General features: G+C 42.7%; 1 protein-coding gene across 3 annotated transcripts; it reads left to right on the plus strand.

Moving 5' to 3' along the window:
- Window positions 1–612: 612 nt before the first annotated feature.
- CCDC82 (coiled-coil domain containing 82) lies at window positions 613–18,628 on the plus strand. Of its 3 annotated transcripts, none has more exons than XM_080613811.1 (8): window positions 613–671; window positions 1,260–1,829; window positions 2,506–2,728; window positions 3,864–3,956; window positions 5,989–6,113; window positions 6,992–7,162; window positions 15,556–15,741; window positions 16,303–18,628. In XM_080613811.1, the coding sequence occupies exons 2-8, from the start codon at window positions 1,281–1,283 to the stop codon at window positions 16,366–16,368; spliced, it is 1,413 nt and encodes a 470-aa protein (XP_080469937.1). In that variant the 5' UTR covers window positions 613–671; window positions 1,260–1,280; the 3' UTR covers window positions 16,369–18,628. The 3 variants fall into 3 exon arrangements, 2 of the variants coding, with proteins under 2 accessions (XP_080469937.1, XP_080469936.1); XM_080613810.1 differs by having other exon boundaries at window positions 664–704; XR_013956464.1 differs by lacking the exons at window positions 613–671; window positions 15,556–15,741; window positions 16,303–18,628 and adding exons at window positions 7,348–7,474; window positions 11,285–11,322 and having other exon boundaries at window positions 733–1,829.
- The last annotated feature ends 6,006 nt before the right edge of the window (window positions 18,629–24,634 follow it).

Genomic DNA, 24,634 nt, shown 5'->3' on the forward strand with positions numbered 1-24,634 from the left:
GTTCGCTCCCATCAAAGAGATGAGATTCAGGTTGGATGCGAGGAAGAAATTGTTTACAATGAGGGTGGTAAAACACTGGCACAGGTTGCCCAGAGAGGTGGTGGATGCACCATCCATCCCTGGAGACATTCAAGGCCAGGCTGGATGGGGTTCTGGGCAACCTGATCTAGTTAAAGATGTCCCAGCTCATTGCAGGGAGGTTGGACTAGATGACCTTGAAGGTTCCTTCCAACACAAACTATTTCCTGATTCTGTGGTAGCTCTAAAGAAGCTGCTTTAGCAGGGTAAGCCTGAGGCCAGGCCAGACACTGGAGGTGTTCACTCACCATTTGAGAGGGCCTACACCGATTTTACTCAGGAGTGCATCTAGGGCGAGCACAAAGACTCTCACAACTAAACCTCGGCACCCTAACACTGCCGGGTGAGGAGCCGGAAGGGCGGAGAGCGAAGCGTGCTTCCCCTCACGGTGCGGAAGGACTCGAACCGGCACCCCCGGCTCTCCAGCCCTGCGCGACAGCCCGCTCACACCGCACGACGCACCTCCCGCCAGCACTTCCGTAAACATTACGACAGCTGAGTGGCAGCTGCCGTGGCCAATCGCGGCGCGCGGAGCGGTGGGGGTCAGAGTCTCGCCTCAGCGGCTCCGGCGCCGGAGCGCGGGAACGTTAACGGTAAAAGTAACGGGCGCTGAGGGACAGAAGGAGGTTTGTGTGCGCCATGGCTGCTGGGGCGGGCGGGAGGAGCTCAGCTCGCCCGGGTCCAGCACTCTTTGTGCTTTCGCTTCGCCTGAGGGAGCCTCTGCCGCGCTGGGTCTAGCGACGGGGGCGGGGGGATTGGGCCCTACAGCTTGCGTGGGGTGGTCCCTTCCAGCTGCGGCCGCCCCTCTGTGGGGCCTGCTGAGGGGGATCCTGAAGGAGCAGTGTACGACTTAGGGGCAGGGAGGCTCTCTGCCTCCGTCGTAGACTTCCTGCCAGCGTTGAGGGGATGATGGGGCCTGTAGCTGCACTCCGTGCCTGATTTTTACCGTTTATTCGTGCTTGGTGTGGGTAGTTCTGCTCTTCATCTTCCTATTGAGTAAGGCATGTCCTCTACAAAAGTTACTGTGCATGCTTAGTTTTGGTTGATGCAGATTTCTGAGTGTGTCTATTAATGATAGTAAGTCTTAAGTGTATGTGGCAAAATACATATGCCCTTGTACTTTTTTTTTTTCTTTTTTTAATGGCATAATGTAGTGTTCTATTTTACTTGTTTATATTTAGGTGTGTTGTTACAGCCTTCCAATGGAGATAAAAAAAGTAGTCAGAAGGTATGAAACAAGAAATAAAACATCAGCAACAGACCTGTCATCATCCAAATCCCGTGTTGATTGGAGACGCACTAAGAGGGAGCTCATACTACTTGACAGCAATGATGAATCCTCAAGTACCTCTGAGGAGGAAGAGCCTAGTACATCAGAAGATGAAGTAGACGACAAAGATGAAACTGCTGTGAAGAACAGCCTTTCAGGTCATGAAGAGAAAAGCCATGATGGGGAAGTAACAGATAGTGAGGATGAGGAGTGCATTGTGCCTGGAAAGCGCAAAAGGTTGAACTCATCTGTCTTGTATGACAGTGATGAAAGCGAGGACAGTGATATACTTGTTAGAAAAGTTTTTGCCAAGCGCCGCTGTATAATAGATGAAGATGAGAATTCCAGAGAGCTACAACCTGATAAAACCTGCTCTACAGAAAATGGTTCTACTAATAAGAAACAGAAAGTGTTTGAAAAATTGAAACAACTTGCAAAACAAAGAACAACCTGGAGATCTGGCAGAAGTGAAAATTGTGAGGTCTGGATTTTACCTTTGAAATTCAGTTGGAGAAAATATTGACTGTAGGGGAAGACAAATCATAGAATCATAGAATAAGGATATAAAATGGATATAAAATCAAATTGATATAAATCAGTGGGATTTTACTGATTTTGAGGGTTTTTTTTTATTTCTGACAAATCAGTAGTTCTGTCACATTTTAACAGTTGTCACATTAATGAGAAAACAATATTGACTGCTGAAAACCTTTCTTTGATTTAATTTTAATCACTGAAGAGTTAAGAATTTCCTTTCATTTGCTCTTTCAGGCATTCTGATGACTAAGGAGCTTAGAATGCAGGTATCTTCTCTACGTAGTCAGAAAGGAAACACTTCTGTATCATGAAGAGGACTCTCTTCTTTAGCGTGAGAGGACCATCAAGTTATTTTTATCAAGAAGCAAAATACCTGCTGAAGTAACTTAGAGATCTCATGTTAGCTTAAATCCTACAAATAGCCTGAAGAGAGGTATATGGAGATGGCCAAGTAGTTGTCCTCTAGCACAGAATGATTTATTTTTTTGAAACAGTATTTCTTGTTAATTGAACAAAAGGTGTAATTAGAAGGTCAAAAATCTTATCCAGTATATGTAGTATTTTGTCACTGCAAATACTGAAAATTCTTGTGTTTGAAATACTTTTTTACATTTCCTTAGGATTCTAATAGTGAAGCAGAAATAGAGGAGGAGCCGTTCTTTCACTTGCCCCTCACACCCACAGAAGGTAGTGAAACTGATTGCAACAGCTTGAAAGATTTTATAGTAGAGGAAGAAGATGATGATGACGATGATAACACGGAGCATGTAATGGGTGAAAACCAGCCACAACACAAGGAACTGAATGGATCAAATAGTTTGCTGGCAAACTACGTCCCACACTGTAAGATCAAAACTAATGACAGTTCTGTATGTACAGCTTGCTTGTAGTGATGTAATAAATACTAATGGAGTGAAAATAAAAATAACATAGGATAGCATAGTTTAAAAGCAGATTCCTAAAAGGCTTGAATTTTTTGTGGAAGTACTCTGATTTCCAGAGTAAACTTTTACAGTCTTTCTGTATCTTATTAAAGGGAGGGTATGATTTGGAGAGAAGAAAGGGAAACCCTATTGCAGGTTTTTTAAGTTGGTCTGATTTAGGATGAAATAGGCTACCTATGATGCAGTCATTCCTGTGGAGGCCTAAAAGCATCCTCCATCTTATGATATATGCTGAGAGCAGCTGTGTTAATTCTGGCCACATTCTGTTCTGGAGATTGATGTAAAATTCTTGCCAGGAGTTTGGGGTTTTGGGGACTTGGGGTTTTTATTAATTTCTTTTTTTAAGGTATTTTCAGTTGATGGTGGTTGAGATGGAGGAGCACAAGTCTCCGGAGGGGGAGGTTCTGAATTTAGGAGATGTTTTCAGCCAAACTGCAGAGAGGGAGAAAACTTTTCAAGTTGTTCTTTTGTAAAAACTGGTATCTGAATGGAGCAGAGGGATCTGAAACAGAACTTTATGCTAGTTATCTTCTTGTGTATCTTGTTGTTCAGAAGCAGGTATGTACTGACAGAACAGTCGGCACTGGTGTAGATGGTCACAAACATATGTGTTATTTCTTCCCCAGTAAAGACTGGAGCAGAATTGTTTGTATTTGATAGAAAATTAGAAAAAAGAAAAATGAATGAAAAAAAACAAAACAATAAGCCTGGCCTTCTCTGGTTTGCATTATCTCCTGCTATTCATAGAATTATTTTCTTGTTCTAGTGCTTGTAGCTCTTCTTGCTGAAAGGATGTGTGACTTAAGAATGCTAAAATTCATTAAGATCTTTGGGATGAGAAGCACTATGTAAAGACAAGGTCTTAAAGATGTGGATGTTGTATATTGAAATGAGTTTTAAAGCCAGTTTTAAATGACTTTAAAATTCTAAATTTATGATAATGGAAGAAAAGAATTCTTCTTAGAGGACTTTTAACATTGCTTACTTCTTTTTTTCTTTTTTGGTAAACTCTGGTTATATTGCTTTCTTCCCAGTATCTCGCTGTGATCATTATGTACACTTCAAAAGAATAGTAAAGGCTTTCCTCATAAATGCAATTGATGACACTTTTCTGAGCTCATTATATGGTAAGTAAATCACATTAAATAATACAATAGTGCATTCAAAGTTATACAAAGACATTTATTCTAGGGAAAGATGTGTCTCCTGATTATAGTACTGTGAGTCCCGAGATCTGGTTTTGGTTTTGCTGCTCTCTGATGTGGGGGCAGTAGGAAATCTTTCTGAAAAGAGATAGAGTAGTCGTGGAAAAATGTGTAGACTTAATTCCTTTAAGCCTAGGAGGCATTCTGAGATATAGGGAAGTGTTTCTGTCTTACTGATCAGCAGTAACAGTTCTAGCATGAAAGCAAAATTAATTTCAAAGTAGATATCTCAATGAAAACATTGCGTGATCAGCTGATCTGTTATAATTTCTTATGCTTCATAGCTTTTTTTGAAGAATTTGATAGGTAATAATTTTATTCATGGAGATTATTCTGTATCTGATTTTTTTATTATTATTCTTTTCTTTAAACATTTGTGCTTTCAGATAAATTTCAGTGGCAATCAGTACTTCTGGCCTTGTTCTTGCTGAGGAAGTGCTTTTTGGCACTTGGCCTAGTGGGGTTGAATGGCAACCTCACACGTAGTTTCAGAAGCACTGTAAAGATGGGATTAACGGGAGAGGATTGTCAGCATCAGGTTGTGGAAGGAGTCAGCAGAGTGCCAAAGAGAGGAAGTTTTGGTGTCATCAGGAACTAGAGAGAACAGAGAAACTGAAGTACACCAGAGACTTCAGAATAAAGGCTCTGTATTCCTGGAGCTAAAAATGTCTTTCATCTACCACTGCTAGGTCTTTCAGGTGTCAGTTCTGTTTTGTTATACCAAGTAAAAACAAGTTTATGGAAAGTAATAAGTAAATTTTGCCAGACTGATACTGTAATAGCTTCCTTCTATTTCAAATTGTATCTGCTCTATTAAACTAACAACTTACTGCCAAGGTGCTGGAAGTAGATCAGTGTGGGTGAGTTGGAAGTTGTATTCTGGAGGTTGTATGTCTTTCTGAAGATCATGGTATAGTGTGAACACAACCCAGCATTACAAATTTATATTTTATAACACAGAGTGGATTTTTTCTGAGTTAATGGAAGTGAATATTTGACCGAGTTTGAATCAAGTGCAGGCTTGCTTTTTTATTGTGAGGGATTTCTTTATGGTCACAGTCTCTTCAAGCTCTTAGCATAGCTGACTTCCTGAAAATGTGTAAAGTGTGTATGGAAAAACAATTGTAATTATGGTGCCTATAATGATAATGACAATTAACTGGTTTTATATAAAAAGCTAGATAGCCAGTAGTCCATCTTAGTTGTGTTTCCTTTGATAACAGCATTGCTAAAAGACGCGGGAAAGTAACTAAATTAACTTGCATGTCTGTATATGCTGAAGCTCAAGATAGTATGAATTAGCCTATACCCATGAAAGTCCTGTTTAATTCCTAGAGTCCAGCACACATTTGGGAGACAGTTGTGGAATAGTGGTGGGTTTACCCATCCTCACATTTATTTCTTTTGTTTGAGTACGTATTTAGAAGTACTTACGCTAATTAACTCAAGGCATCTGCCTGTGCTGCTGTAGTGTAAAGGCCTGTTCCTGCATGCTCTTTCTAAGTGATGAAGAGAGTTGTCAGAATTTCTTCTGTGAAGCAGCTCAGAGCTATTTGTTTTCGTGGATTGCAATCTCTTCCCTTACACATTATGAACACTTACATAAATTGGACAAAAAGCAGGACACTTATTTTCCCTCCCCACTTTTCCATTCTTATAAATAGGATTGAGTGAATGGCTCTCCATTTGGGATGCCAGCTTTTCACTGTAATATTGATTGTAGAGTTTACTCATGTACCTCTTGTGACACAGACTTTTAAAATAATTAAATATGTCATTTTATCAAAGCTGCACGGATCACTTTTATGGATAACAGTAGCAAATGTATTCAGGGATAATCTAATAAAATAATTCCTAGTTCTTAGCATGCAGAAGCATAATGTCCTTGAAGATTTTATTTGAAGAAACTTGTACAACATAGAGTTGGCAGCAAATTAATAACAACTCTCAACAGATGGAACAAGACATAAGAAGTATGCACAGGATATGTTGCTCTCACTTCATTATTTGGATGACCGCTTCATTCAGCCTCGTCTGGAGAACTTAGTCTCTGGAAGTCGCTGGAAAGATCGATACAAGGTATGTAGCTTCTACTTTCAAGAGAGAAGTGGATTCCAAATCATACTATTACTGATGGGGCGGGGTGGGGGGGTGTTATACTGTAATTCTCTGTAAAGATACAATAAGTGCTCTGTGTGTGTATATGTATATACACTCATTTTTAATAGAAAGTCATTTTTTAACTTATGTAACTTTTGATGCTTCTGTTATTTATTCTGATTATTCTGATATTTATATCAGAAGTATTTTATATGTTTATAACCTGATAAGCATTCAAGTAACAGAACAGAATCTCTTCTCAATTACCTGAATGCTGCTTCTGCTAATTCAGCAGATGACTTTTTGAGATTTTTTGTTACCTGCTAAATGTTATAACAAAATTTCTTCCTCCTCTCACAAAAAAGATAAACCAGTATGTTCATAATGAACTTTCTACTGCTTAAAAAAACCCTGAAGTGAATATAGAGTACCCCAGTCATTGCATACAAATTGCTGGAATAGTATTACTGTAATAGGGTAACCTTATGTCACTGTGATAATAGTGTGGCCAGTCGAGAGATACAGTGTATTTATTTGAAGCAGACCAACTGATACAGTTGCACACCCACCCCCTCCAAAAAAAGAAAGGAGGTAAGATTAAAATAAGCGCAAGGATGAGGAATCCATTCCTTAGGTCTGAAGTTAAAAGAAAGTATTAATGAACTAGAACTGAGTGAAGTGTTGGAAAATGATTGAGGAGGTACGTGTTCACAACTTAATGGTGAAAGACTTCAAATTTTAATCTCCTTGCTTTTTCTGACACTAATCTTGTGCGAGTAGAGAGTACTCAGCAGCCTATTTAAAGCGTCTTTCAGTTCAAGAGGATTCTTTAATGTTATTTGAAATCTGTTTTTCAGGAGCGTGTGGATTGTTACCCGAATGTTCACATAACCTTGAAAAGTCCAAAATACATGTCTTGTCATGCCTGTGAATTGAATCGTTATTGTAAGTTTAATGTGATGCTCTCTGGAAAGCTTTATAATAGCAGAACGTTGGAAACAGATGACTTCATGTCAGATGACAAACAGGTAACTTCAAACAAGCATCCTATATGATTATTGTTAAGCTTTGTCTCGTGTTACAGAAAACCGTACAAAGAATAGAAGTCCTATCAGTATATCTAATGTCTGTAATGCTAGAGACAGGAGTTAAGCCACTGCATTTCCATGTCTAAACTCTATTAATTTTTTAAAATGTTACAACCATTTTGCAGTCTGGAGAAGTATATTCGTGGATTTAGCTAGGAATTATGAAGGAAGTTGCTACGAAACTTGAGAGAGTGAATAGAGGCGTACGCCTCCCCCAGCCTCTCTTACATGTTGGGAAAGCACTAATGAAAGGTATCCTTGAATAAACCTTACTCTTACAAAGAAAATAAATGTGATGAGTTTCTATGGCCTTTGTTTTTGCCTGCATCACAATGACTGACATGCTGTTTCCTTCCCACTTTTGCTACTTAATATTAGCACCTGATGCAGCACATGTACTTGCACTATTATGGTAAGCGCTAGCAAGTATACCCAGTTGTGAGCTGGACTTCATGATCAAAAAGATGTACGATAGGATTTGTTGATATCTCTCACCCTCAAGTCAAAAATTGACATTTGCCTCAATTTTTTATCTGCTTCAAATCTCTCAATTTCTAATCTCAAATCCAGTCTGAGTGTCATCCAGGGCAAGGAAACTAGGTACCTGCCATCCTGCACATCCTACTCAGCTTGCTTGTCTTTTGCGGCACATGGGGAGGCAGTGTGAAACTGTGTGTCAAAGAGGCTGAAAGCATGCATGAAGTTTCACATACTAACCAGTGTGCTGATACGGCGCTCAGTCCGTTATTTCTAAGTAGCTTTTTGTTTGGCCAGAGAGCATTTAATAGAAGACTCAAAATCCTAAAGTGAATGCAGATCTTAAAGAAAAGACCAGTGGTAAAGAAATTATACAGCTGTGATGCTCTGAACATGCCTGGAATACTGGGTTTCACCAAGGAGAAATACTATAACTTTTTTTTATCTTGAATAGATCTGATGCCTGAGTCTGGGGTTTTAAATAAAGAATGACATTTGCCTCAGATTTAGCTATATTCTAAATATCAGAATGCCTTTTCACTGCAATTGGATCATTTGAAAGCCCTTTACCTTTGTGTGTGCCCATAATCCTGTAAGACTTTCCCAGCAGGAATCTGGCATTTGATTATCTTTCAGAAATATTATAAAAGTAACTTTCTGTATAACAAACAATCGTCTCCATTGAATGATTGTGTTATCTGTTTTGTTGCAGGTGAGGTTTGTTCTGCATTGGGTCACTAGGTTTGCTAATTCTGTGCCTACTGTGCCTGTAGCATTTGGAGCACCCATGTGCACTCCAGTAGTTTTTGTTTGGTGTAGGTCAGAGCACTGAGTGAATAGTGCCACTGTCATTCTTATAGTCCAGTTGCACCCTAGTCAGAATTTATGGCTTCATGCTTTGGATTTTTTCACATCCACTCTTTACTATGTATCTCTTCACTCAGGACAAAGTATCTTGACATCTCAGTTGCATTGACACTTGAAATTCACAGAATCATTAGAGTTGGAAGGGACCTCTGGAGATCATCTAATCCAACCCCCTGCCAAGGCAGGGCCACCTAGAGCAGGTTACAAAGGAATGTGTCCAGGCGGGTTTGAATGTCTCCAAAGAGAGAGACTCCAATACTTCTGGGCAGAATTACTGATCTCCTTTTGAGAAGACTTGTTCCTAACTACTTCAGTATGTTTTATGAGAGCCTTTTTCTCATTACTGCATTATCAGAATTACTTGTCCAAACTAGAAGATACGTTTTTTGTCACTCAGTTGTCTCTACTAGGGCATTTTGGATAAAATTCTATTTTGTAATTGAAACACACCTTTCCTGTTGTTACATAATGGGTGTTCCTAATATTTAGAGATCTTCAAATTTACCAGTAATTGTTATGATTAAGTATGCATATGATCTTCCTACAGTGTAATTCGTGACCTCTTAATGATAACTCAAAGCACATAATTTGTCAAGAATAAAATATTGCTAGTTGTGTGCCAAGCTGATACCCAAGTTTTCAGAAGCTTTAGAAGATGCATTTCTTTTCTTTGTAAATAATTTTTGAATACAGTTCAAGTTCCTCCCAGTATTTGCTAAAATAAAAGAAAATGTCAGAACAAGTTATATTTACAATATATTTTGAAATGTGGTATAATCGGATTTCTTAAATACGAATGAAGTGAATCCCACATCAAATTGGAAGTACACCTTGCTGAAGCTCATGCCTGTATTGTTTAGATCTTTGCAAATATTCTACCTTAAGAGATCTGAGGGGTGCCAGTGTGCTTTTCACAATGTCGTCATACTGGGCTCTGTGTGTAATGCAGAATCTGGGAAAATCTGTGCTCCCATTTTTCTTAAATAGATGATAAATCCTTCTGAGCAGCAGTTGTTCATACTCTGCTTTAGTTTGTCTGTGTGCATGGTAGTTAAGAGAGTTAGGCTTTTCCAGCAAGGCTTTTCCCCATGATTATTGCAGGAAAACAGTAAGTCCTTGGCACTCATACTAGCACTGATAACTGCATTCCATTGTACAGTCATTATTCCGTACATATGGGTCTCTAAACGTAGATCAGGTTTTCGTGGGGAAGTGTGTGCCTTACCTAACCAGAAATAGTAAGTGAACTAGCACAAGAATTTAATCTTTGCTCAACATCCAACTTAAGTGTGGAAATAACAGTAGAAATTCCCTCTCTGCTGTCCAAATGTTGTCCTACATAAAGCACTAACTATTTTTCACTTTGGGAAAAAACTTGAAATATCCTACTGAATATTGAACTAACTTCCTAGTTAATTTTTGTCCTCTTCAGCTTAAAAGTAGAAAATGAGAGCTTTTTCTTATCTTGTGTACCCCAGCATCTGGTAAGATGTCTGACAATATAGCTCAGGGGCTGTACAACAGATCCAGGAGATGGAGTTACTGAGCACTTTCCAGTAACTTTCTATAGTGCCTTTGTAATGCAACATTCATGTTCTTATGGTGACCTGTAATTTAGACTGCTAAAAGCACTGTTCTCAAGTAGTGTTTGAAGTTCTGCTGACAACACATTGATCAACTCATTGTGCCAACTGAGAAAAAAGAAAGGAGGAAAAAAAAAGAGGAAAGGCACAGGGCTACATGAAACTGGCACTTCAGGAACTTAATTGACTGAAAGAGGAGGCAGTTCAGCACTGGCAGGTCAAGTTGAATGGAAGCACGTAGTTGGACTGTTTTCTAAAGTTTTATTTGAAAATACACAAGAAAAGTGGATGCAGAGAGAACAAAAACAGACCTCCAGCCCTCCTCTTCTGCATAAAACTTTCCTTTTCTCTCATCTCTCAAGTATTCTGTTTTGCCAATAGAAAGAGAAGAGAAACAGCTGTTCCAGTTTTGCTTAGGCTTGCAGTGATTGTTGTGTGTGGGTGCCAATTCTCATTCCTCCATGGTCAGGAAGAATTGAATTGTTCAGAGGTATATGTGTCTCCCACACCTCTTTGCTCCTATGTCACCTGGATTGTAAACCCTTTTCTACTCTCAGTCTTGATGTTCTGCTTCTGTTTGTAATCATGCTTAGAGGACATGGATTCAGTCATTACATGTTATGCTATTGTCAGGCTGTGCTCCTGCATTCCATACAAAGTGATTTAACACAACTTTGGCTGATACGGCCAGCTTGAGGAGATAAGTTAAGCATTAGGACAGAGTCACTGAGAGGAAAAAATTAGCACGAGTACAGTACTGAGATTCTTTCCAAAGCTGCATTCAGAAATAGCATTGTATTTTTAGACAATCTTTCTTGCTTTAAAAACACAATACATGATTACATTATAGAACATTTAGCTATTTGGCTCTGGCATTTCTCCAAGGTGGAAATACTTTACACCTCATGCATAAATGAACTATAAAATTCTTTGCCATAAGATGCTTTGGAATCAAAAAGTGTTAGTGAGTCCCAAAAGGAATTAGGCAGGTTCTTGGAGAAGCTTTTTCCACACTTACGGAACTTGATAGTTGGGATGATACAGACTGTCTTAACTGTTGACTCTTAGAAGCTGTATGGTAATGTTATGTGTTCATCCTGCATCTTATAGTAACTTCCTAAATATCTCCTGCTAGCTGTTGTTGCAGGGGAAGAACTGGGCCATCAGTTGGATGCAAGATGGTATCTTCTATTTTACATCACGTAATGTTCAAGATGCTGCACCTCATTGTTTGGGATACTTGAAAAGTTATGAAATGCCCTATGAAACACCGCAGCTCAGTTCTTGTTTGTTTCAGTATTTGGAATGGTGCTTCTGGAAATCTGAGTGAATCAAGGTTATGCATTGGTTGGTAGGTCTTGCACTTTTGGAAGCACCTGTAGCATCAAACACAGCTTTTCAGTTTTGGGCAGAGTAGAAAATGGAGCTGTCTAAAAGTACATGTACATAAGCAGTAGAGGTTTTCAATACAGTGGTGGGATTTTTTATTCAGAGCAGCCCTGCGGAGAAGGACTTGGGGGTGTTGGTCGATGAGAAATTTAACATGAGCCGGCAGTGTGCGCTTGCGTGCCAGAAAGCCAACTGTATCCTGGGCTGCATCAAAAGGAGCATGACCAGCAGGTCAAAGGAGGTGATCCTGCCCCTCTACTCTGCTCACTTGGAGTATTGTGTGCAGTTCTGGTGTCCTCAACATAAAAAGGACATGGAACTGTTGGAACAAGTCCAGAGGAGGCCACAAGGATGATCAGGGGACTGGAGCACCTCCCATATGAAGACAGGCTGAGAAAGTTGGGGCTGTTCAGCCTGGAGAAGAGAAGGCTGCGTGGAGACCTCATAGCAGCCTTCCAGTATCTGAAGAGGGGCCTATAAGGATGCTGGGGAGGGACTCTTCATTAGGGACTGTAGTGATAGGACAAGGGGTAATGGGTTAAAACTTTAACAGGGGAAGTTTAGATTGGATGTAAGGAAGAAATTCTTTCCTGAGAGGGTGGTGAGGCACTGGAATGGGTTGCCCAGGGAGGTTGTGAATGCTCCATCCTTGGCGGTGTTCAAGGCCAGGTTGGATGAGGCCTTGGGTGACATGGTTTAGTGTGGGGTGTCCCTGCCCATGGCAGGGGGGTTGGAACTAGATGATCTTAAGGTCCTTTCCAACCCTAACTATTCTATGATTCTATGATCTTAAGGTCTTTTCCAGCCCTAACTGTTCTATGATTCTTTGATCTCAAGATGGTTAAAATTTCAGTTAATAACTATCTACTGAAGATGAGATCAAAAGGTCTTTTAAGTGAGTGTGACTTGACTTCAGTGATGTTATGCCTGCTAATATCAGTTGAGCTGCTGGTTGATATATTTAAGAAACTAAGTATATTCATATATTTAAGAACATATATAACACCAATAAATATCAATGTAGCTTATAAAATCATTATAATTATGCTTTTCTGTTGTTGTCATTGTCAGTAGGTCTAGACACCAAGTAGATTGGGTGTTTTGGGGAATTGCTCACAGATGCAAACATTTGGTTATGGACCTGTTTTTTTCTCAGTAAAGCTACAACAGTTTCTCCTGTATGTATCAGGAGCTGATTTTCTTTACACATGTATTAATCATGTTGCTTTTCAGTGTAGAAAACCTGACCTCTGAAAACCAGCCAGAGGTAGATTTCTTACCTGATAGGCATTGTCTCCATGGGTAGGAGTAGTAATCAGTGCACCTGTGGTCATTCACAGGGAACAGATTTCCTCTTCTGATTTGCCATTGTATGTACTTGAACTCCTGCTCTTGTAGAAATGGAACAAAACTCACTCTTGTGAAATGCAGAATATCTGTCCTTAAGTGCAGATGAACTTTTAATTCTTTCTCCCTCCCCACACCTCCAGTATAGAATCATAGAATCATAGAATAGTTAGGGTTGGAAAGGACCTTAAGATCATCTAGTTCCAACCCCCCTGCCATGGGCAGGGACACCCCACACTAAACCATGCCACCCAAGGCCTCATCCAACCTGGCCTTGAACACCACCAGGGATGGAGCATTCACAACCTCCCTGGGCAACCCATTCCAGTGCCTCACCACCCTCTCAGGAAAGAATTTCTTCCTTATATCCAATCTAAACTTCCCCTGTTTAAGTTTTAACCCATTACCCCTTGTCCTATCACTACAGTCCCTAATGAAGAGTCCCTCCCCAGCATCCTTGTAGGCCCCCTTCAGATACTGGAAGGCTGCTATGAGGTCTCCACGCAGTCTTCTCTTCTCCAGGCTGAACAGCCCCAACTTTCTCAGCCTGTCTTCATATGGGAGGTGCTCCAGTCCCCTGATCATCCTCGTGGCCTCCTCTGGACTTGTTCCAACAGTTCCATGTCCTTTTTATGTTGAGGACACCAGAACTGCACACAATACTCCAAGTGAGGTCTCATGAGAGCAGAGTAGAGGGGCAGGATCACCTCCTTCGACCTGCTGGTCACGCTCCTTTTGATGCAGCCCAGGATACGGTTGGCTTTCTGGGCTGCGAGCGCACACTGAAGCCGGCTCATGTTCATTTTCTCATCGACCAACACCCCCAAGTCCTTCTCTGCAGGGCTGCTCTGAATCTCTTCTCTGCCCAACCTGTAGCCATGCCTGGGATTGCTCCGACCCAGGTGTAGGACCTTGCACTTGGCATGGTTAAACTTCATAAGGTTGGCATCAGCCCACCTCACAAGCGTGTCAAGGTCCCTCTGGATGGCATCCCTTCCCTCCGGCGTATCAACCGAACCACACAGCTTGGTGTCATCGACAAACTTGATGAGGGCACACTCAATCCCACTGTCCATGTCACTGACAAAGATGTTGAACAAGACCGGTCCCAACACTGATCCCTGAGGGACACCACTTGTTACCAGTCTCCAGCTGGACATCGAGCTATTGACCACAACTCTTTGCGTGCAGCCATCCAGCCAGTTCTTTATCCACCGAGTTGTCCACCCATCAAATTGATGTCTCTCCAATTTAGAGACAAGGATGTCATGTGGGACAGTGTCAAATGCTTTGCACAAGTCCAGGTAGATGACATCAACTGCTCTGCCCCTGTCCATCAGTTTCGTAGCCCCATCATAGAAGGCCACCAAGTTGGTCAGGCAGGATTTCCCCTTAGTGAAGCCATGCTGGCTGTCACCAAGCACCTCCTTGTTTTTCATGTGCCTTAGCATGCCTTCCAGGAGAATCTGCTCCATGATGCTGCCAGGCACAGAAGTGAGACTGACTGGTCTTTAATTCCCCGGGTCATCCATTTTCCCCTTCTTGAAAATGGGGGTTATATTTCCCTTTTTCCAATCATCGGGAACTTAATCTGACTGCCATGATTTTTCAAATATGATGGCCAGTGGCTTAGCAACTTCATTCGCCAGCTCCTTCAGGACCCACGGATGGATGTTGTCAGGTCCCATGGACTTGTCAACAATTTCACCCACTCTTTGTGAAGATTTAGGATGGCCAAAGATTCTTGTAGCCAATTAGTATATTACCCGGTATTTTCAAGTATTCCTTACCACTTAATGTCTTTGGATAACATCTGAGTTCAAGATACGTGCAAACACTTGGCTGTATTTAATGTTAGTGCTGAGAGATGATAATGAATCTACTCTAATCCATGCTCTGATTATGTATTTACATGCATATTTACCACTTGTTTATCTATAAAGATTGCTGTACGGAAAACAAATGAGACAGTTGTGTCTTTTCCGCATAGAAATTGTAGAAGTAAAACTGGTGATAAGTAGGAGATGCAGCAGAGGCTTTGATTTCTACAGCGTTATGGCTAGCTATACCTCCCAGGCATTTGCAGGTTAACATTTGCATTGTATAAACCCTCAGTTTTCAGATTTTAATTTTATGAAAGACAATCTATATTTATTAAATACATGTTTCTAGGTGTGTGTCTATTTGTATTCATATGTATTTCTTGAAAAAATATTGAATATTATTACCCTACAAAATGCTAAAACTGGTATTTTGTGTCTCTGGGAAGTAGTACGTACTGAGCAAAAGTAATCAAATAATTTCTCTTCCTCTGCTTTCACAACCTGATGGTTGCCTAAATTGTTAGTGATTTTGTAATGAAGTTCCACCAGGAGATAGGAGAGATACTACCAACTATAAACATGTTGTGTGTGCAAGGAAACGATACTGATAAGCTGCCATTGCACAGACTCACTGGCTGCCTGCTTGCTCAGAAATTATTCTGCTGTGGCTGTAAAAACTACATGGAGTTTACGCTGATTTTATGTATGTGGTGTCATTCTGTTTATTTCATTATTCAAAGCATTTTCCTAGACTGACATAAAATCTTACTGGACTGACTTAGCCATTCCTTATATTGTCAAGAAAATCGCAGTTCTATCACAGAGTGATTTGTTCGCTTTGGCCTAGGTTTTGGAAGTTGGCATGGTGTGTGCAGATCGGACAAGAGTTTACCATAATTTGAAGCACTTCAAATACAAGTTGTACCTGCATTGCAGCTCCATTACAGAGTTGGATGGTTTCAAAGATGAACCAGTCAAAGACACAGTAGAACGTCTTTTCAGCCAGTTGGAAAACAGTGGGTGGATTCAGAAGGTACGACTGAGTTCTTTGATGTATCCTTTTCCAAGTAGATAAAAGCAAGCTGAGATAAAATGTCTGATTTAATTGATCAGTTCTGAATTACAGGGTTTCAGTAATACAACTCAGCTTAACCATTCATCCACTTCTGCTGACCCTGTCTCTCTCACAGTGGTATGCTGCTGCGCTCACGCAGAGTTTGTGTCAGCTTGTGGCATGAAGCTTTCTGACAGCTGCATGATCTCTGGGCTGTGGTGGGCAGGCTCCCATTTCATGTGACAGCAGCAACACCACAAACTCAAGCTGTAACTTAGAAGCATTGGGAACGCGTACATGAGGCACAGCAAGACTATTTTACTCTTCTGTTTAGGCTGAAGTACTTTGAATTATTCAGAAACACTTTATGAACTATTTTAAGACAACATGTAGTACAATTGTATTTAGCAAGCTTTCAGATATCATTACATCTGAATTGTTGGCATGCTTGTTAATGTATTGAAGAACAAGAAGAAGCAGTCTTTATGTAATTCACTTATGAAACATTGATAAAATAATAAGTTTTTGTTTTATTTGCAGAGATACAGTGATCTTGAAGACTGCATGAATGATGCAGACAGCTTCCAAGAAGAGAGAATAGATTAAGTGGTCACATAGCATTTTGAAAGACATCTATAAAAAAATTTAATGACCTGCTTATGTGTATGCACTTTATCTCTGCTCGGTTTTCAAGATTCTTTCTAGGCTGTTATGTTTAAATCCATATGCCTTTAACCAACTGTTTGAGAATTTGCTGTATTTTTTTGTCTTATTTGCATCAATAATAACCCAAAGTTTTATCAAATCAGTCCCTCCAGCCTTACTGCATAGGCCACTATAGGCTTCCTTCTGTTCTTAAAAATAACATCTCAATATCTGTTTATCTGTGAAATAAAACTTCCACCTATTTATATTGAGCTGCATTTTAGGGAGAGTAGGAGATCATAGAATCATGGAATAGTTAGGATTAGAAAGGACCTTAGGATCATCTAGTTCCAACCCCTCTGCCGTGGCCAGGGACACCTCATGCTAGACCATCTGACCCAAGGCTCTGTCCAGCTTGGCCTTGAACACCGCCAGGGATGGAGCACTCACAACTTCTGTGGGCAACCCATTCCAGTGCCTCACCACCCTCTCAGGAAAGAACTTCTTCCTTACATCCAATCTAAACTTCCCCTGTTAAAGTTTTAACCTGTTACTCCTTGTCCTATCACTACAGTCCCTAATGAAGAGTCCCTCTGTGGCATCCTTATAGGCCCCCTTCAGATACTGGAAGGCTGCTATGAGGTCTCCACGCAGCCTTCTCTTCTCCAGGCTGAACAGCCCCAACTTTCTCAGCCTGTCTCCATACGGGAGGTGCTCCAGTCCCTGATCATCCTTGTAGTCCTCCTCTGGACTTGTTCCAACAGTTCCATGTCTTTTTTATGTTGAGGACACCAGAACTGCACACAATACTCCAAGTGAGGTCTCACAAAAGCATCCTTGTAGGCCCCTTTGAGATACTGGAGATGCTGAGACCTTTTGAAGAACATACATTTGGAAATGGAAGGCTGTGTTATATGAGAATGTATGGCTTGCATCTACCTTCCTTGTTGCTCGTTATCTGCAAGTTAGTCCAACCACTTAGAATGGTAGTTACAATAAACAGGACCCAAATGCAAAGATCTGTTTCCCCTCCGAGGAGTCAGCATAAACTGTTGCAAGGCAGCAGAGGAAATATTCTGCAGTCCCGACTCCGTCTGCAGCACAGCAGTCATCCTCTCTTTAGAGAGTAGGTGATGAGTCACATTATAGGCGTCACACAGACGGAATCTGGCTTAGCCTCTAAATGAACACTTGGGCCCACATTGCTGCCTCTGATAAGCAGCTGGGGCAATTTACTGAGATTTTAAACATCAAATTACGTTGTGCAAACATAATGGCAACAACTTGCAGTAACTAAAAAATTAAAGAGAATGAATTAATGTGGCCATGCAAGATAAGAATTTTTCCAAGATAGCTGAGCAGAAAATAGGAGTTACTCAGAAACATGATGCATGGCTTACCTGGATCACATGAAGCCGAAATCAGACGTTTTGGGGGCCAGGGGAGTAAATTTTTGAGGAGCTGGGAAAGGTCAAGTACTGTATTGTCCCATTTGAAAGCTGGACATTACCCAGCAGTGTGCACTTGCAGCCCAGAAAGCCAACTGGATCCTAGGCTGCATCCAGAGGAGTGTGGCCAGTAGGTTGAGGGAGGTGATTCTCCCCCTCTACTCAGCTCTCATGAGACCCCATCTGCAGTCCTGTGATCAGCTCTTTCAACAAGTTACTCTCTCAGAAGCAAAGAAATTGAAACCTTATTTCTCACGGATTTGTCCAGAAGAAATCCCTGCATTCACTCTGCCCCTCTACTGGTAACAGATACACTGATTTGCCAGGCAATGGTGAACATCTGCAGCATTTTCCCATAGAAACTGTACCTTTGATTTGTTGTTCAGTGCCCTTCTTCCAGCATTCACTGTAGGAAATGAACTGCTCTTATATTTTAGCAGTTCAAATGCAGCAATGGTTTGTGTGCTGTTAGCGTGAGTGAGTATCATCAGTTCTCCCTTGCCCCCATACAGATACAAGATTTATAGAACTGAGATAAAAAATCCCAGTAAACAGATTGAGGCCTACTCTTAAGTAAACTTTTGTTGCAGATATTATTTCCATACCTGAACTGTGAGTTAGATATGTAAATATTCTGAGATTTGATATATCTTACACCTATCTCCCTGGTTACCAAAGCAAGTGCTCAGGAATCCATCTCAAATATATCCCTTTTAAGAAAGGTAATGTCCCTTGATGCCCCACTTCCTTCTGTTAACAAAACCTCTGTACACTTTTGTTGGCTTCTTTACAATAATAAAGTAAGATTCATGTTTGGTGTAACTTCATTCTTACCAAGGAACACTGTTTTGAACAGGGTTTGTACTGAGGTTTGTACCACAAAATGGAGTATGTCCCCTCAGAGACCTTCCTGACTGATCTTAATTTCTGCTGCCTTCGGAATTTTCTGGAAACTCTCAAGACTGTATGATTTTTATTTCAAATCTTCGCTGTCAAAATGGTCAAGTTCTCATTTTGCCACATTTGAACTGTTTGCTGACAAGTTACAAAATAAGTTTGTGAAATTCTGGCTCGCTGATTACTGATGCTATTTCAAGACTACATACATTGTGATCAAAAAGAAAATTGCTAAATTGTTCTGGTGATTAGTTTTACTCATTTTTTGATACCTACCACATCCCAGATCACGTTTATCGCCTCCTCTTCATTCACCTAAAAGGTGTGAGCTCTCAACTTCTTCCTTGTTCCCACAGGCATTTTGTTCCAGATCTGGGTTTTTTTTAAGACGGATATAAAAGTATCCTGCTGAGCTTCTTGGAAGAAAGCACCTCCATCAGTGTATAAATCTTGTCTGTGACATCACCAGTTGGACTAAGACCGTGCCTCAGATCAACATCACTGATTCCTATTTCATTAGGAAACCAATACTCGATTTGGCTTGGCAGGGGCTAACAGAATGTTTGTGCAGATATAGTCTTTCTTCATCTTTGATATTGCCCTCACTGAGTGTCATGGTTTAAGGAAGTATTTTATGGCTGTTGTTTTACCTGAAGAGTTTCTGCAAGACAGAGACTGAAGCATCATGACATCACATTTACATTTGTCTTCACCACAGGAAACAAAAAGATTGTTTAGAAGAACCATACATGTAAAACTGCAGATCCAGTTTTCCAGGACAGGCTGTAAATAGCGGTTATACAGCACGCAGTGCAAAGGGGGCTCTTACCCCTATAGAATGTCTACATATAGAAGTACTCAGTATTTCTGGTAGAAAAAAATCTGTGTGGCTTTCCAATGATGGAAGAAGTCAAAAATCTGACTGGTCCTTCATACTTCCTTTTCCATACTAGAGAATTTGATGGAGTTAGGGGGTGAGAGAATGTAACATTTGTTCTGCTAGGCCATTTTTAATTGTCTTTAGTGTTAATTTTTGAAGTAGTAGTTCTAATTAAGATAAAGTGCCTGTCTTAATGGAACAATGAAGAGAGCTCAGTAGGTGATTAGGCTTGGCAGGGGTGATTAATGGTCATACTTGGAAATTACTTTTGTTCCTGCAACGTTTCGATAACCTGCTCTAGTTGAAGTTCTGTAACCAGAGACTGTGGTTATGATAAAGTTCACATGAGGTATTTAAGCAGAGGATCAGGGTTACTAACGTGATATACTCCTGGGAGAGAAGGCTCTTCTCGGCCTATGTTCTGTGTCCAGTTCTTCTAGTAAAATAGGAAAAATTTTCACTGTGTTTATCAGTTTTGGGAAAGAAAGTCTTTGTGGATCAATAGTGGATAGCTGTTACTGACAGTGAAGTCATTGTCTGTTTCCCAAAGCAGCGTTTCTAGCAGTTTGTCAGGCAATTGCAGGCAATTCCCATGCTTACCTCCTCTAGTTTGCTTTTATTTGGATACAGAGAGACTTGTATTTTTATCCTTTTTTAAGTCTGTCTGAATAAACAGAGTGGGTGTGTTAGATAAACATATGTAAATACAATACCACTCCAGTGCACACAAAACAGGCTTTACAAAGTTGGCTTTCTGATTCTCCTTTGAGAAAGAAGTACCAATTCCTAATCTCTGTTTAGAGGTTATACAAAAAGAATGTAAGAAAGTATGATCTACCAGCCAGGGAATAATGTGAGAAATATGTGAAATGGTATTGAAAGAACCTGATAATAACCCCCCAGTGGCTCCACTGCCCTCAATTTTGGTATTTTTCTAGGTAATAAGTGATGGTATGGGATTGTTTGGGTTATTTTTCCCTGTTTATTAAATAGGATGTAGACACAGTGTCTTTAGATTGCTCCAGGGATTATATTCTTAATTAAAAAACTGGTGTGTATGTCTGTAAAACAAGCCATAAGATTACTTATTTTACAGTTTAAACAGAGCAATAATTGCGTGTACCTTGTGCCCAAAACTGAAGGACAAGAAAGCTTACTCAGGTGTAGTCAGACAGTCAGGCTCTGCCTCAAAGTTAAACAGTTCACCAGGTGAGCTGCCCGGCACGTGAGCCTGCCTGGCTGGGAATACCCCAGGAAATACACGTACATGTAACTGCAGCTGCTCGAAACGGCCAAGAACCTGCGCTGAAAGGCAAATAATGGATGTGGCTGAAAATGTAAAGGTCCAGTTTCCAAAATCCTCCATAGGATTGATTAAGTATGTGCCATTCTGCTGGAGCTGATATAACTTGGAAGCGGTTCTAAACATAGATGAAGAGGTGTGTGCCTCAGTTGGAGCATGTACTCAAGTTTTTAAGCAACACTGGTTCATCACAGTCTCTTTGTTCCATTTTTGGAAAGTTATTAGCACAATGGGATGTCTATGGTGAGAATTCCTGGCTGTGAACCCAGCACAAGTGCATTGCTGCTCTGGAAGGGGCTGCCGATGAGGGGAACTCAGATCTTCCACAGCAATAGGGGATTCACGCAGACAAAATGTTCAAGCATGACAGCTTGTGTGAGGGTGCAATGTCATGTAAGTGGTCACAAATCAGTGAAGGGAAAAGTAATTAATTATTCAGGACCTGTTACATTAATGTTTTATCACGTGTATTAGAAAGCCTACGATGTGAATTGCGAGTATTGTTATAATAATGTTAAGAACTGTTTGCGTTTAAGAAAACTGACAACAAGCCAATCCAAACGTGACAGCGGTGTCCAGGGCTGGGGACATTCACCAGGGTCTCCTGGGCAAAACCTCAAGAGCTGAAAGACGGATTTGGGGCATTTCCTCCTCGGGAACACCAGGGGCAGCATTTGCTGTGTATTGAGCCACCGCCGGGACGTGCAGCGCTGCTCTGCAAGCAGCTGCCTCTCGCCTGAAAGGGACGTATCAAACCACACAGCAAGTGAGATGCTGCTTGGCAAAAAGTGCATCCTACACCTCTGGAGTTAAAATACAAACATCTTCGTTTTGAAAGATCATTCTCTGAGCTCTCCAAAATCTTGTCAGAAAGGGAGAACTCCTGCAGGTCCCCTGGTACCTTCTGGAGCAGCACCACTGGTTTAGTATTGAAACAGCCACTTTGAAGACCCCAGCCCAGATTTTGATTGAAACACCCTTCCTTCTTCTCCCTGAGATGCGTGTGTTACTGTTACATGTATACTCTGTGACTGACCCTCCTAAACACAGCACTGACATCTGAGCTGTAAAGAGCAAATAAAAGCTCTAGCGAGGCCTGAAGCAAAGGTAACATTGCCCATTATTTTACAAACATTAAAATTTCATTTTATTTTCCACCTGTGCCAGGCCATTGTTCTCAACAGATGCACAGTGCTGTTGTCTATCAAATAATAACCTCCTCAAATAATAACTTCCTCAGTTGCTCAAGGTTGAACAAAAAAATCCCTTTTTCCTTCCTTGAAGGTAGCACATCTACAAACCTGGCTTCCCCACACCTCGTCCCACAGAGAAGAATCCAAGTCTTTGCTGGGGTAAATCTGAATGTGCTGGAGGCTCTGGATGGTGCCCACAGAGCCAGATCCTGGAGGCCCACATGGATGTTTGTTCCAACATGAAGGAGATGGGGGTCATGGAAGCAAGGGCTTTTGCACTTCCTATATATCCAGTGGTGCGGATCTTCCATGTATTTTTGGGGCAGTCTCCAGGAACGTATCATTTCATCATTTGCATTCAAAGTATTTATGTGCATTACCTTGGAAAGGGATAAAACCACCTGAGAGGGTTATCACTAGTTCCTCCTCACCCACAGCTTAATGTTCCCGGTATGATGTGATGAAATTTGTGTGTTTTTCTGACTGGCCCCACAGCAGCACTAAATGAGATGATGCATCCTTGTCATAGGGGCTCTAACTCCTGAAAGGCTTTCCATTGGGGCTGTGTCTCTGCACGCTTGGGGGGGCATTTTTCTTCCCAGGTAGGTATTAGGGAATTCAGGAGTTACAGCCACGGCAGCACGACAGCGTCTTGCTTTAAGAGAGCCGAGCAGCTCCCGAGCTATTCCTGCCGCCTCTCTCGCAGCTCACCTCCAGCACCCCGCCGGCCGCCCGTGACAACAAGGCCAGTTTCGGGAACCCGGCCTCGCAGCCGCGGCCGGCCCTGCTCTGCTCGGAGGGGTTCAGGACAAGCGCACGGCGGGGGCTGTGCGGGAGCAGCTCCGGACCCGCTCTCCGCAGCTCCAACGTCCCGGGGCCGTCCCGTGCGTGCGAGCGCCGGGGGAGGCACCGCTTGTTTTTCTACCGCCTGTTCCAAAGGAATCCAGCCGGTCGGGGAGCGCAGCGCCGCGATTGATTCGCGGGCTTGTTCCTTCGCACTCGCTCCGCTGAAGGTCTCGCCGCCGGGAGGGAGGAGGAAGAGCGGGAGGCTGCGCTCCGCGGCGGCGGCTCGGCGCACCCAGGTACAGAGCGAGGAGGGGAAAGGGGATTTCCTTGGCTTCCTCCCATGCAAATACCTCCCGGGGAGCAGCGGCGGCAGCGGCCCGACTCCCCTCCGCGGCCGCTGGGAGGCTCCGCGCCTCGCCCCGGCCTCCCCGGCGGCCGCGCCGCCGGTGACACCCGCCCCCCGCCTCCGCGCACCGTGGACCCGCTCCGCGCCGCACCGCGCCGAGGGGCAGCCCTGGCAGGCAGCAGCGGGCGGCGGCAGCGGAGGCAGCGCCGATAGCGCACCGGCGAGCAGCCGCCCCAGCGGGTCGGGGATGGAACGTACAAAAACACAAAGGAAAAGTGGCCGGACGGTTCTGGGTGCAAAGTGCTGGAAGTTTGTAAGTGCAACTCTGCGTTTGTAATTACGGTCTGAAGAGGGGCTGGCTTTTTAGCTTGGTTTTTTCCCCCCTTTCTTGAAACTGTACTTGAAACTATTCAATATCTGGGAGTATACGGGAAAGTACGCGAGAGGAGTTCTTTGCCTGGGTTCGTAGCTTGCTGCTTTTATTACTAAGGGGGGAAATAAGCGCTGAAAGCAGTACGGATTTTACCCAGTGGCTGGATTAACTGCAGGCTAAGCATGGTCTGGAAGTCCACTGACTGACATTGTTCCGGACCGGGGGATCCGTCTCTCTTATTTTTAGAGGAACTACAATTTAGCGGCAGACAGTTGGATACGGTGATAAACCGAAGAGTGGCCAGCAAAGAGCGGGCGAGAGAAACGAGAAAGCACAAAGACTAAACTAACCCGAGCCGCTTCCACCTCCTTCCCCGGCTCTTTATTTGCATATTTACTAAAGACTTTAGGAAAAAGAAATAAATAGAGAAAAAGGAACCCACCAACAACCCCCACTCCACCAAATCGGGATTTTCGGGCCGCCGGGGGTTTCTCCGTGCCGCCGAGCACGGCCATGCCTTAAATTTCCACTTCAAGGAATATGCCCCCCGCTCCCCCGAAATGAAATAAAGCCAATAAACCTGCCAAGTATCACTCATTCCCGAGGGAGATCTCCTTCGCACAGGGATTCATTTCGGAGGCAGCGGCTCGCTTTATCTTTTTTCCGCCCTCCTTCCGCCGGAGGATCCCCCCGTATAACCCTCCCCGGGCGTCCCCCGACCTCCTGTCCCCTGCCCGGCCGATGCTGGCCCGACCCTAACGATCCCCCCTCTTTGCCCCGTCCTCCCGCTCTCCCCGATCTGTCAGCCCCCCGCGGGGCCGTCACCGCCCGGGGGCCGGGTCGGGGTGGGCCGGGGGCGCGGGGCTGACCGCCCTCCGCTCCGCCGCCAGCCCCCGGCTCGGGCTCCCGCCGCTGCCCCCGCCTCTCCCCCCCCTCCTCCGCCTATCTCCATGCGGCAGTGAGCACCGACCCATCCGGAGGGCCAGGACCGGCAGGCAGAG

This window comes from Psittacula echo (assembly GCF_963264785.1).
Source record: "Psittacula echo genome assembly, chromosome: 3".
Taxonomy (NCBI): domain Eukaryota; kingdom Metazoa; phylum Chordata; class Aves; order Psittaciformes; family Psittacidae; genus Psittacula; species Psittacula echo.

Excerpts from the sequence above, each read along its gene's own strand:
- CCDC82 (XM_080613811.1), top strand. The coding sequence starts at position 1,281 with ATGGAGATAAAAAAAGTAGTCAGAAGGTATGAAACAAGAAATAAAACA. Across the intron at positions 1,830-2,505 it reads GCAGAAGTGAAAATTGTGAG|GATTCTAATAGTGAAGCAGA; the intron begins GTCTGGATTTTA and ends ACATTTCCTTAG. Across the intron at positions 15,742-16,302 it reads ACAGTGGGTGGATTCAGAAG|AGATACAGTGATCTTGAAGA; the intron begins GTACGACTGAGT and ends TTTTATTTGCAG.